The sequence below is a fragment of the Hemiscyllium ocellatum genome, chromosome 1 (assembly GCF_020745735.1).
Source record: "Hemiscyllium ocellatum isolate sHemOce1 chromosome 1, sHemOce1.pat.X.cur, whole genome shotgun sequence".
Taxonomy (NCBI): Eukaryota; Metazoa; Chordata; class Chondrichthyes; order Orectolobiformes; family Hemiscylliidae; genus Hemiscyllium; species Hemiscyllium ocellatum.
This window is the reverse complement of record NC_083401.1, coordinates 152,535,276-152,548,707: the sequence shown is the minus strand read 5'-3', so window position 1 is coordinate 152,548,707 and position 13,432 is coordinate 152,535,276. Positions and strand designations below refer to the sequence as shown.

Genomic DNA, 13,432 nt, shown 5'->3' with positions numbered 1-13,432 from the left:
TACAATATCTCAAACCATTATATAATCATGAAAAAGGTTTTTTGCATTCATTCACTGCTCATGGATGGATGTTGGCTAGGTCAATTTTTATTGTTCATGCCTAACTGTCCTGGACCTGGCTTCTTGAACTGCTGCAAGCCATATATATTTGCAAGGCTTTTAGAGATGGATTCTCAAGGTTTTAGTATTGAAGGTGTGGCAATATAGTTCCAAATCAGAATGGTGTGTAGCTTAAAGTCGGACTTGCAGGTGATTGTGTTCTCATGTATCTGCTGATCTTGGTGGTAGAAGTTTGTGGGTTTGGAAGGTACTGTGTAGGGAGCCTTGGTGAATTCTTACTGTGCATCTCATAGATGGCACATAGTAAATTGATCATGGCAGTGAATGTTGAAATGTTTCTGCTGATCCTATTTTGCTCTATGAGAATTATTCATTTACTTAACTGTGCAATTAAAAACTTAAGATACAGTATTAAAATGCGTTGGAGTATTTTTCTCTTTCTAGATACTCTATTGATCAACAAAAGAATGTCTATTATTACTGATTAGTAATGTGCAGTTGATTGCAATGTTTTAAGAAAGTAATTTGACTCTTCAATCTCCATTGAAGATTGAAGTGGGCTTGGGTTTTGTGATTTCAGAACTTTCACTGTTGATTTAAAATGAGTTATGAATCTTTCTTCATCTAATAATCTTCAGCATCACCAGTACAAATTGCTGAAAGAGCTGCCTCATAGTGTCCTGATGCATATTGCTGCAAGAGATCAAATCAAAACCCATTGTAAATCTTAAATATGCAAACTATAGTTATGTTATGTTAATATGTAAATTCTTACATATGTGAACATGTAAATTTCAGCAGCTCATTTTAAAGGTTCAATTTTTTTTTGCATCTGCAAAATGTGGAGGTAATGAGAGTCAAGCAGAAACAATTTATCCCATAAACCCTTTGTAAATTTCCTTTTAACCTTTGTATCTTTATTTTAAATCATTTAAGTTGATATGTTGAATGTGGCTATAAAATCAGAAGTAAAATTAAGTTTTGCTTTTATTAATCATCTTTTTTGTAAAAAGCAACCCTTCCAGTTGTTAGTAAAATTGAAATTAGTTCAGTGCTTGCTGACTTTAACCTTGTTTGTCTGATGAAAACTATGTTGGAGGCAGGTAGATGCCTTGTGGTTGTTACCTGCACAAATTTTAATGGAGGTTCTGATCTTAATCTGGTCTTCTCAGTAGCCGATACCTCCTTAAAATATTGTTCATCAGGTCCTCAGAATACCACATGGGGCCTTCTCTATCGTTTTAATTGGAGGCCTGATTAGGATATTCTTGGGGTTTCTTTTCTGGATCAACCTAGCTGACAAAAAACCTGGGGCCAGAGAAGTTCCAGATAGATAAATCTTTCCTTTTCTTGGTGAGGCTGAAAGGAACAAGAGAGTTCCTTTAGATTTTAGAGAGAAAGTTTAAGCCTAATTTTTACTGAATTTTCTGAGTAAGATCATCCATTTCAGTACAGATTGTTGAGCAGCCAGGACCTTCTTGGTCTGACCCACATAATGTGATGTATATATCCACTACTTCAGATTTGCCTCAGAGATAACTGACTGAATCAGAAGTTCGTGGGTCTAAGCAGTCCTCCACTGACTTCAATGCATTGTCTAAACTGACACTTCAGTGCAGTATTGAAGGAATGCTGCACTGACTGAGATGTTTTCTTTCTCTGGAGATGTTAAACTGAGGCCATTTTTGCTTGATTTGATGGACTCAAAAGATTCCAAGATTATCCTCCTATTAATTAATATAAACATTAATTCCTTAAAGAACAGTATCCAAAGCTTATCTTGGTTACTTATCACTCTTGCATGTAGGTCTATACAATGGATAAGTTGGGTTGATATTGTTGCCTAAATAACAATAGGTTCTGTATCTCAAAAGTAAAACATTCACTATGATGTACTTTTAAGCTACAAGATACCTACAAGATTTTTTTTTGCCCTAATGTAAAGCAATTTAGAGATATGCAAAAGAAAATATTGTGATTTCAAAATAAGATTTATAGAAAAAATTCTGATTCTATTTGTAGCCTATTATTACTACTCAAATTCTAACAGGGTTAATTTGCCAGATTCATGATTAACAATACAGCAGGCAGATCGTTAGGTAATTACTTGGTTCCAATATGTATGGATATTACATAAAAGATGAATATGCCATACCCTGATATCATGGTGTAGAGAATTTCCATATTGCTCCTTGTAACTTCTTTTGATATTCATCAGATCCAGTTCACTTCTTGAAATCAAGATTCTTATAACTGTCTTGTTGTGAAAGCCGAAGTCCTAAGTAAAATGATGATAGTCTGGGTTATATTATGGACTTCTGCAAAACATTTATCACAGGACTGGTACTGTTTTGGCCTTTATATTTAGTAAAACTGTATAATTATTTGAAAATGGTCAATCTGAATTTTGGAATGTAGTATTCAAAATGGCATAAAGAATATACAGGATGATTTGTGCTTTTAGCAGGCATCAGCATTCACGAGGCAAACTTCTTGTCATCTGGTAGCACATAAGCTATTGGGAGCACTCCAAGATATCTCAATTTTGGAATGTAGCAGGAGTATCTTGGGATTGTGGTATTGGGAGTTTCACCTGGTAGCTGTAGGGCTGGCAGCTTGCAATGTCTCTTTGTGGGAAGGTGTACTGTACAACAAACCGATCACGAAAGTGAAACCACTATTGGGCTTGACCCTGGAATCAAGACCCAAAGGGCATAAAACTTGCTAATGAGAGCTGCTTGCTGTTCAGAGCTCAAAAAATCCCAAGGAGATCATGGCTGCTGTTGGAAGGAGAACCTCTAAGGCCCCATGATTATGGAGGACAGAGGCCACAGTTAAGTACTTGGGTCTGGCAGGGGTTAGTGGTTGGATTTCATCGGGTGGGGTTCATGGGGAATGGTGGTATGTGGATCAGAAGGAGAAGTTGGCTTTCAATATCCAGTCCTTTGGACAGACGCTGATTGTCTTTGATCAAGAGACTCGAAGGTCACCAGGATCCACAAGGTTGTAACAGGATTAATACTAGTAGTGGGGACATGGACTCCTTAACTGACCACTTAAAGATCTCAGTTGTTAGTAGTATGGGAAGGTTGACTATGGACCTTGCTATGCAATACTTAATTCTGGCCAAGACTGGAAGGTGTCTTATCATTTCTCCTATGTATACTTTATGTCATTTTCAGATATGTAACCAACTCATCTAATTACCTCCTCTTCCTGTCTTTGTAGAAGTTATTCTGGCAGTTATATAGTTAACTTAGTGTTGCAATGTATGCCCAGGAACATGCTACAGGACTCCCATAACAGATAATGGTAGTGCATTGTGATAGGTTAGTTAAATCACTGGGAGATGAGCTAATGCTGAAGATGATGGTGTAATGTGAGGGAACCGGTGTGGCAGATGATGAATAGGTTGGAAAGGTAAAGCAAGCCAGTATGAGAGGGCAACCTAATGCTATCAGATGAGAGCGGAAGAATAATTGTATAAATTGCAGGAGAACAAGGGGATTGTGGGGAGTCAAGAAGACATTTTGTTGGCTCCCACAGCTTTGATTTTGCAAGATTAAAGTTTAATTTCGTGAAGGATTTTCTGCGTCTCCTGGTAATTTCTTTTGTAGAATATGGATTGATTCTTCCATAACTTCTCCAGGCTCACCACCACTAAAAACAGAATACTCTGCCATAGACTGACTTCCCTTCTTAATGTGGCATTGTTAGTACAGGTACACAATCCTTTTTCTGAAATCCTTGAGGTCAGTTGTTTTTCAGATTTCAGAATAAATGACATTTTCACAGTGAACAGTAGACCCACATGTGACTAGTACGAACGCTGAGACACAGTTCACACCTGCCAGTACTGTGTCGAGTGGGTGTGGAATTGGGTCACCTGCTTGATGGCCAAACAACCTTGTTATGCAGAAGAAACATCACAAACAAACTTCAGATTTTAGAGCTATTCGGATTTTGGAATTTTTGGATAAAGGATTGTGTACCTGTATTAGATTCTGCTGTCATTGCATAATTCTGAAGTATATGCCACAATTAAAAATAAATCATCCATCACTTGAGGTGGATGGACAATCATTTTAATACATTTTATGATATTTACATATATGATTGAAATTCGGCAATTGAAAAAGTTATGTAAATTTCAGATTTGTTCTCATCTGATTGGGACAATGCAAATAAAAATCTAGAAATGTAAAACGTCATATCATTTTCTTATCACTCCTTTTACATAATTGCGGAGATAGTAATCTTGCCTCTGATTCTGTCACCATTGCCACCATATAAATCCCCAAGACCTGATCAGATGTACCCTAGAACTCTGTGGGAAGCTAGGGAAGTGATTGCTGGGCCTCTTACTGAGATATTTGTATCATCGATAGTCACAGATGAGGTGCTGGAAGCCTGGAGGTTGGCTAATGTGGTGCCACTGTTTAAGAAAGGTGATAAGGACAAGCCCGGGAACTATAGACCAGTGATCCTGACGTCGGTGGTGGGCAAGTTGTTGGAGGGAATCCTGAGGGATAGGATGTACATGTATTTGGAAAAGCAAGAACTGATTAGGGATAGTCAACATGGCTGTGTGTATGGGAAATCATGTCTCACAAACGTGATTGACGTTTTTGAAGATAGGGCGGCATGGTGGCTCAGTGGTTAGCACTGCTGCCTCACAGCGCCAGGGACCCAGGTTCGATTCCAGCCTTGGGCGACTGTCTGTGTGGAGTTTGCGCATTCTCCCAGTGTCTGCGTGGGTTTCCTCTGGGTGCTCTGGTTTCCTCCCAAAATCCAAAGATGTGCAGGCTAGGCGAATTGGCCATTCTAAATTGCCCATAGAGTTAGATGCATTAGTCAGAGGGAAATGGCTCTGGGTGAGTTACTCTTCAGAGGGTTAGTATGTACTTGTTGGGCTGAAGTGCCTGTTTCCACATTATAGGGAACCTAATCTAATCTAATCTAAAGTAATAAAGAGGAATGATGAGGGCAGAGTGGTTGACATGATCTATATGGACTTCAGTAAGGCATTCGACAAAGTTCCCCATGGAAGACTGGTTAGCAAGGTTAAATCTCATGGAATACAGGGAGAATTAGCCATTTGAATACAGAACTGGCTCAAAGGTAGAAGACAGAGGGTGGTGGTGGACGGTTGTTTTTCAGACTGGAGGCCTGTGACCAGTGGGGTGGCACTAGGTCCACTACTTTTCATCATTTATATAAATGATTTGGATGTGAGCATAAGAGGCATAGTTAGTAAGTTTGCAGATGACACCAAAATTGGAGGTGTAGTGGACAGTGAAGAAGATTACCTCAAATTACAATGGGATGTTGATCAGATGGGCCAATGGGCTGAGACGCGGCAGATGGAATTTAATTTAAATAAATGTGAGGTACTGCATTTTGAGAAAGCAAATCTTAACAGGACTTATACAGTTAATGGTATGGTCATGGGAATGTTGCTGAACAAAGAGACCTTGGAGTGCAGGTTCATAGTTCCTTGAAAGTGGAATCTCAGGTAGATAGGACAGTAAAGAAGGTATATGGAATCCTTTCCTTAATTGGTCAGAGTATTGAGTACAGGAGTTGGGAGGTCATGTTGCTGCTTTACAGGACATTGGTTAGGCCACTGTTGGAATATTGCATATAATTCTGATCACCTTCCTTAAGGAAAGATGTTGTGAAACTTGAAAGGGTTCAGAAAATATTAACAAGGATGTTGCCAGGGTTGAAGGGCTTGAGCTATAGGGAGAGGTTGAATAGGCTAGGGCTGTTTTCTCTGGAGCATCCGAGGCTGAGGGATGACCTTAAAGAGGTTTGTAAAATAATGAGGGGCATGGATAGGATAATTAGACAAAGTCTTTCCCTGGGGTGAGTGAGCCAGAACTAGACGGCATTGCTTTAGGGTGAGAGGGGAAAGATATAAAAGAGACCTCAGGAGCAACATTTTCACGCAGAGGGTGGTCCATGTCTGGAACGAGCTGCGAGAGAAAGTGGTGAAGGCTAGACCAATTGCAACATTTAAAAGGCATCTGGATGGATATATGAATAGGAAGGGTTTGGAGGGAGAAGGGCTGGGTGGTGTCAGGTGGGACTAAATTGGGTTGGGATATCTTGTCGGCATGGACAAGTTGGACCGAATGGTCTTTTTCAATTCTGTACATCTCTATGAGTCTATATGCTAAGAAGTGAATGGGAAACGGCTTTACTAAATATAACATAGGAACAGGAATGGGCTCTTCAGCCTCACCATTCAGTATGATTTAAGCTAGTCAAACACTTCAATATCTTTTACCTACCTAATCACTATATTCTTGTATGCCCTTGGTAATCAGAAATCTATCAGACTTTCAAAAGGTTCAAACCTTCCAAACCTTTTGAATAAAAATTGTTACTCCTCATGTTTGACTTAAATGGCATCCCCTTAAAATTGTGCCTCCTGTTTCTAGACTTACCAACAAAGGGAAACAAATATCTTCCCTGCATCTCACCTGTTTATCCCATCGAGTATTTTGTAAGTTGCAATGCAATCAACTCTCATGCTATAAAACCCTAAACACAGGTCCAGTTTTCTCTGTGTCTTTTCATAAGACAATCCCACCAACCTGCGAACAAATCTAGTGAACTGCATCACATTGTCTCTGAGACCAAACCTGCACATCGTACACCAGATGTGGTCTAACCAAATTCTTATACAATTGAAACAAGGCACCACCACCTTTGTACTCAAATCCTCTTGCAATAAAGACTAATATATAATTGGCCTTCCTAATAGTTTGTTGTATCTGCAGGATATCATTTAATGACTTATTGATGAGGGGACCTAGTTACTACTAACCTTTTAAGAAATTCTCTGCACATTCTGTTTCTCCTACTAACATAATAACCTCATATTTTCCATGTTATATTCCATCAGCCATATTCTTGCCCAGTCATAAGCTTGTCCAAATTCTCTTGAAGACACTTGACATCTTGCTCACAACACACATTCCTGCTTAGCTTTCTATCATTTGTAAAATTGGAAATAATACTTTTGTCCCCACATCCAAATTATTGATATATTTTGTGAACTGCTGGGCCCAAGTACTGATCCCTGTGGTATCCCACTAGTCATAGCCTGCCAACATGAAAATGACATATTATTTATTTTTGTTTTCGAAGTATTAGCCAATCATTACTCCATGTCAGTACATTACCACCTATGAAATGTGCTTTAATCATTCTAATCTGCCTCCTGTGAGGCACTTTATTAAACACATTCTAAAAATCACTTTATAGGCCTGCTTTATCAATTTTACTAATCTTCAAAGAAAATTCCAACATGCTTCTAAAGCATATGCAAATCCATGCTGACTATAGCCAGTCAGATCACTATCAACGTGATTATCTGATTTATCTCATTCATTATAATAGATTCCATAATTTTGTCAACTATTGATGTAAGGCTAATAGGTATGCAGTTGTCTGTTTGCTCTCTTGCTTCCTTCTTAAGTGGTGGGGTGAAGTTTACTACATTCCAATCCTCAAGAATGATTCCAAAATATAATTTTGGAATATAATCACCAGTGTATTAACTATCTCTAAAGCCACCTCCTTCAGTACTGTAGAATGCAGACCATCATGCGGGTGGATTTCCTCCAATTTTCTTCTCAGCAGCATAGGCTTCTGAGGTCTTTGTGTGTCAGAAGTGTGAAACAGAAGTCAATTCTGCAGTCAGCGTGCCAACACTGACGACTGTACAAGCAACCTTGGAACCTTGGAGTGGCTTAGAGGCAACACTGATCCTGGAAATTTATCAATATTCAGTCTCATTAATTTCTCCAGAATGACATTCTTATTATGGTAATTATCTTCACCTTTGTATTCTCTCGAAAGCACTTGGATCTCTAGTTATGAGAGATTTCTGCTATTTTCTTCAGTAAAACGGACACAAAGTAATCATTTAGCTTCTTGCTATTTCTCTATTCCTCATTTTGCCTCTAATGGACCCACATTTTTTTTAAGGCAAAGGTTTCCTTTTTATATGCCTGTAGAAGCTTTTACAGTCTGTTTTTTGTATTTTGTGAGATTACATTCATACTTTATTCAACCATTTCATATCAATTTCTTGGTCCATTTTTCTTGTATTACATAATCCTTCCAATCCTCAGACTTACTTCTATTTCTGGCAATTCTACAGGCCTTTTTGTCTTAGCCTTATGCAGTATTTGTCTCTCATGGTTGACTGATTTTTTTGAGTTTTTGCAGTTTGAAGAAATGTATAGTTGCTATAAGCCATGTCTTTTTTAAAAAAACTGTCAAATTGCCTAAGTACAGTCATGTCTTTTATTATATTTTTCCCAATCTACCTCAACAACTTGTGTTATGCCTTCATAATTTCCCTTCTTCATATTTAACACCATTCCTTCAGAATGAACTACCCCACTTTCAAATGTATTCTGAAGTTCTATCATATTGTAATTACTAATTTCTTTTGCAACACACTACCACTAATATTTGCTGGCCTATAAATAACTCCAAACAATGTCGGCTGCCCCTTGCTGTTTCTTAGTTTCACTGAAATAGATTACATGCATTGTTGTTCTGATCTGAGATCCTCCTTTATGAATGAACATATCCTGTATCTTATTATCAGTGCATCACCGCCTTCTTCTGTCTTGTCTGCCCTTCCTAATTGTCAAATATCGTTGAATATTCAGTACCCAGCCCTGATCACAATGCAGCTATGTTTTTGTAATGGCATTTGTAGAGGGAATGTTAAGGAAGGTTATCTTACTTGAGACCTGCCAGATCCGTGCTCCATGATCTGACAACTGTGTGACATAGCTCCTTTGCAGATGTTCAATGGCTAGACAGACTGCGGAGAGGGAAAGCCACAGAAAACCAGAAAGAAAGCACAGGGGAAAGCCCACTGCAAGAAACCAGCCAGACTTCCTGTAAAAGCATACATCCACAGTATGTAAAATTGTATCTTAGATCAGAGGACTTACATGTATATGGAAGCAATGAGCACTCAAACTTCCCCAATGGCAAGTTCGCAAGGAGGAAGGATATGAGCAATGACTTTGAGGCGCTAACTGGAAGGAATTCAGCTCAGCCAGTTTTATTGACATGTGAATGGCAGGACAGAGACTATTCACAGTTACAGTAGAAACACAGAAAATTAAGCATCGACCAAAACAATCTACAGAAGAGGACAAAGAGGGGGCAAGATGAATTCTTCCTGGGGAATGTAGCAGGCCCACAGCAGGATGCACAAAATGTGCCTGTCCTCCAAGGTACAAAAACTCAATAAAAGGTCAATCAACCATGGCTAACAAAGAAAGCTCGGGACTCTATAAAGATTAAAAGAAAAAAGGCTTCAAAAGTTGCCAGAAATAGCAGAAATTCAGCGATTTAGGAGAATTATGTAATACAACAAAACAGAACCAAGAAATTGATATGAAATGGGTGAATAAAATATAAATGCAATCTAACAAAAAAAAACATAAAACAAGCTTATATGTTGGAAATTCTTGGCATCTTGTTTCTTTCCAGTGGGAGGGAGAATGGGAAGTTGAAACTTAAAACCCTAGGGCTGAAGAATCAAGAAGGCAGTTCAGCACGACTTTCTTCTAAACAATTATGGATAGCCAGCAAAACCACGTCCCATGAACAAATGTGCAAGCATGCCTACATTTCATAATCCTAATGGATGCCTTTCCTCTCCCATAGGGTTTTCATGTACATGTAAGGATAAGCATTTCCTCCAAAGGTGACCTGGGACCAGATTCAAAGTGGTATCCACTGTATCAGCTCTCTAGAGCTGCACAGTGGATAACTAAAAGAACTGCACTGAGAACAGACCTGCTTTTACTTGGTCTAATTTCCACACTCCAGGTTGTACACTCCATGGACTCCAAAATCAGGCTTGAATAAGGCAGCTGCTTATTTAAGCAGCCAGCTGCCTCCATGATCTGTGCTTGTACTAAGTTCAGATTGCTCCTAAACCCATCTCTATTGAAATGAGAGCTGCTGACTTTGAAGTGAATTAAGGATTACTGACTTCTTCCAGCATTTCCATCACAGTGAATATTTGGACCCCAAGTCTATTCCAATATATTATAACACATCTTGCGGAGCAACCTGGTAAATTTGGAAAGCTCCTTTGAATTTTCACTTATACGTGTCTACTGTTTATTCCAAAATTGTTGTCTAATTTACTCCATCACAATGGTGATCTCTATTAGCCTTACTTATACTCTCAATGCAAAATCCAGCCCTGGTAGTCTTGTCTTCACCAAGGTCTTCAAACACTCTGCAAATCTCATTCCAGATATTTTCAAACCTGTCTTTGTTTGTTAATTTAGTACAAACATGTTCTGTCATCAGTATCTATAATAGAATTATCAAATGAAACAGTTGAAAAAGTGCCCTTTAGGGACATCCAGTTTGTAACAGGTCATTCAAATAATATTCCAGTTCGGCTGACTCAATAGACAATAGGTGCAGGAGTAGGGCATTCTGCCCTTCGAGCCAGCACCACCATTCATTATGATTATGTATCTTGTTCCTGCCTTCTCCCCATAACCCTTGACTCCAGTATCCTTAAGAGCTCTATCCAATTCTTTCTTGAAAGTATCCAGAGACTTGTCCTCCACAATCTTCTGGGGCAGAGCATTCCATACACCCACCACTCTCTGGGTGAAGAAGTTTCTCCTCAACTCTGTTCTAAGCGGCCTACCCCTTATTTTTAAACAGTGTCCTCTGGTTCGGGACTTACCCATCGCGGAAACATGCTTCCTGCCTCCAGAATGTCCAATCCTTTAATAATCTTATACGTCTCAATCAGATCCCCTCTCAGCCTTCCAAACTCAAGCATATACAAGCCCAGTTGCTCCAATCTTTCAGCGTAAGATAGTCCCCCCATTCCGGAAATTGACCTCATGAACCTATGCTGCACTCACTCAATAGCCAGAATGTCTTTCCTCAAATTTGGAGACCAAAGCTGTGCACAATATTCCAGGTGCGGTCTCACAAGGGCCCTGTACAGCTGCGGAAAGACCTCTTTGCTTCTAAACTCAATTCCTCTTGTTATGAAAGCCAGCATGCTATTAGCTTTCTTCACTGCCTGCTGTACTTGCACGCTTGCTTTCATTGACTGATGTACAAGAATGCCTAGATCCCGTTGTACTGCCCCTTTACCTAACTCCCCAGTTCTTTCGCCATGTCTCTGCAATAATTTCTCTTTCAAATACTAAGTGAATCCCCTCTTGAATCTACTATTGATTCTGTGTCCACCAACAATTACTGCATTTCTAATTCTAAATCTCATCGCATAATGAAAGTTTCCTCACAGCTTATTTTAAACTAGTGCCCTCTGGTTACAAATCCTCAGCAGAAACATTTTTTAAATCAATCATTCTATCTAAGTAGAGTCATAGAGATGTTTAGCATGGAAACAGACCTTTTGGTCCAACTCATCCAGGCTGACCAGATATTTTAGATAAATCTAGTCCCATTTGCCAGCATTTGGTCCATATCCCGTTAAACCCTTCCTATTCATATACTCATCCAGATGCCTTTTAAATATTGTAATTGTACCCACCTCCAACAACTTTGCTAGCAGCTTGTTCCATACACGCATCTCCCTGTGTGAAAAAGTTGCCATTTAGGTCCCTTTTAATCCTTCCCATCTCACCTTAAACCTTTGCCCTGTAGTTCCGGACTCACCCGCCCCAAGAAAAAAATTTGTGTATTTATCCCATCCATGCCCCTCATGATTTTATAAGCCTCTATAAGGCCATTCCTCAGACTCCGATGGAAAATATCCTTGCAAATCTTTTCTGAACCCTTTCAAGTTTCACAACATCTGTCCTATAGCAAGAAGACCAGAATTGCATGCAGTATTCCAAATGTAGCCTAACCAATGTCCTGTACAGCTGCAAAATGACGACCTAACTCCTGTACTTGATGCTTTGACCAATAAAGGCAAGCATACTAAATGCCATCTTCTCTATCCTGACTGCCTGCGATTCTACTTTCAAGGAACTATAAACCTACACTCCAAAGTCGCTTTGTTCAGCAACACTCCCCAGGACCTTATCATTAAGTGTATAAATCCTGCCTTGATTTATCTTTCCAAAATGCAGAATCTCACATTTACCTAAATAAAATTCCAACAGCAACTCTTCGATACATTGGCCCATCTGATCAAGATCCCACCGTACATCGTATTAACCTTCTGAACTTTCAACTACACCTCCAATTTTGGTGTCATCTGCAAACTTACTCATCATACCCCCTAAATATTTATGATTTTAAAATACCCATCTATCAAATCTCCTCTATCTTTCTCTGTTTAAAGTACTACAACATCAGCTTATCCACATAATTACATAATCCAAGACAAATTTGAGTAATCATCTTCTGAGCACTCTCTATATATTTCACAATTTTTGTAAAGTTTGATGCAACGGAATTCGACAGAATGTACCAGCTTGTTGGAACTAATGTTTTAGGTCTTGGTTTTTGTACTCTGCAGGTAGATCTTGGGTCGTAACCTGCACAGCAGTGTTATGAGGGCAGATCCCTCATTTTCCTGTGTCTCTAACTATCGAGTCCAGGATCCCATATACTTTGTTAACTGGTTTGTTACGATTTCCTGCTAACTCATGGAATCTCTCTGTTCTTGCTCTTCCTTGAAATCTACACCATTTAACTTGCATTGTCTCTCCTCATCCACACTACCAAAATCTGTCACCTTACACTTTTCTACCTGGAATTTCATAAGATGTGTTCTGATTTGATATCAGTAGGTGTCACTAGTGCCTGCAGAATGTTTGCATTCAGTTTTACTGTAAAATACAGGGGGAGAAAAGTCAGAAAATTCCTTATGTTCCAAAACTGTAATCAGTCTGCATTTCAAAGGTTTAATTTTACATGAAATTATTTATAGCAAAATAATAATTCATCGTTCAATTCTTATAATGATATCTTCTTTGATTTAGATTTTATGTATGGATTTATTCCCTACAGAAATGGTGATGTTACTGGAAATACTTTGATATTTCAAGTAAAAGTCACTGCTGAAATGCAGCCAAATCAATTCTATGTTTAAAAATACTTTTGATATCCTCAAAAATGCAGTTTAGAAAGATGTGCATTACTTACATATATTGCACTGTTGAGCTTGTATGCAAAATAGGAAGCTTTGTCCCTAACACAAAGAACTTGGAGAAATCAAACAAAAGGATTACAGATTAAAACAAATTTTTACACATTACAACAAAAAAAAGAGAAATTTCTATTTCAATATTGTTGAGAAGAGCCTTGTTGCAGAATTTTTTTTGTCTTCCACTTACCAAGTGCAAGTAGAACTTTAAAAATGCAACGT

General features: G+C 38.7%; 1 protein-coding gene across 1 annotated transcript in view; it reads right to left on the bottom strand.

Moving 5' to 3' along the window:
* Positions 1-684: 684 nt before the first annotated feature.
* The window catches only part of LOC132818744 (annexin A10-like), a 56,111-nt gene continuing 43,363 nt past the window's right edge, over positions 685-13,432 (bottom strand). Inside the window, exons 9-11 of the mRNA XM_060829836.1 lie at positions 13,210-13,268; positions 2,216-2,338; positions 685-753 (exon numbers count right to left, since the gene is read on the bottom strand). Coding sequence (XP_060685819.1) covers positions 685-753; positions 2,216-2,338; positions 13,210-13,268 — 251 coding nt within the window. The remainder of the gene's footprint in view (positions 754-2,215; positions 2,339-13,209; positions 13,269-13,432) is intronic.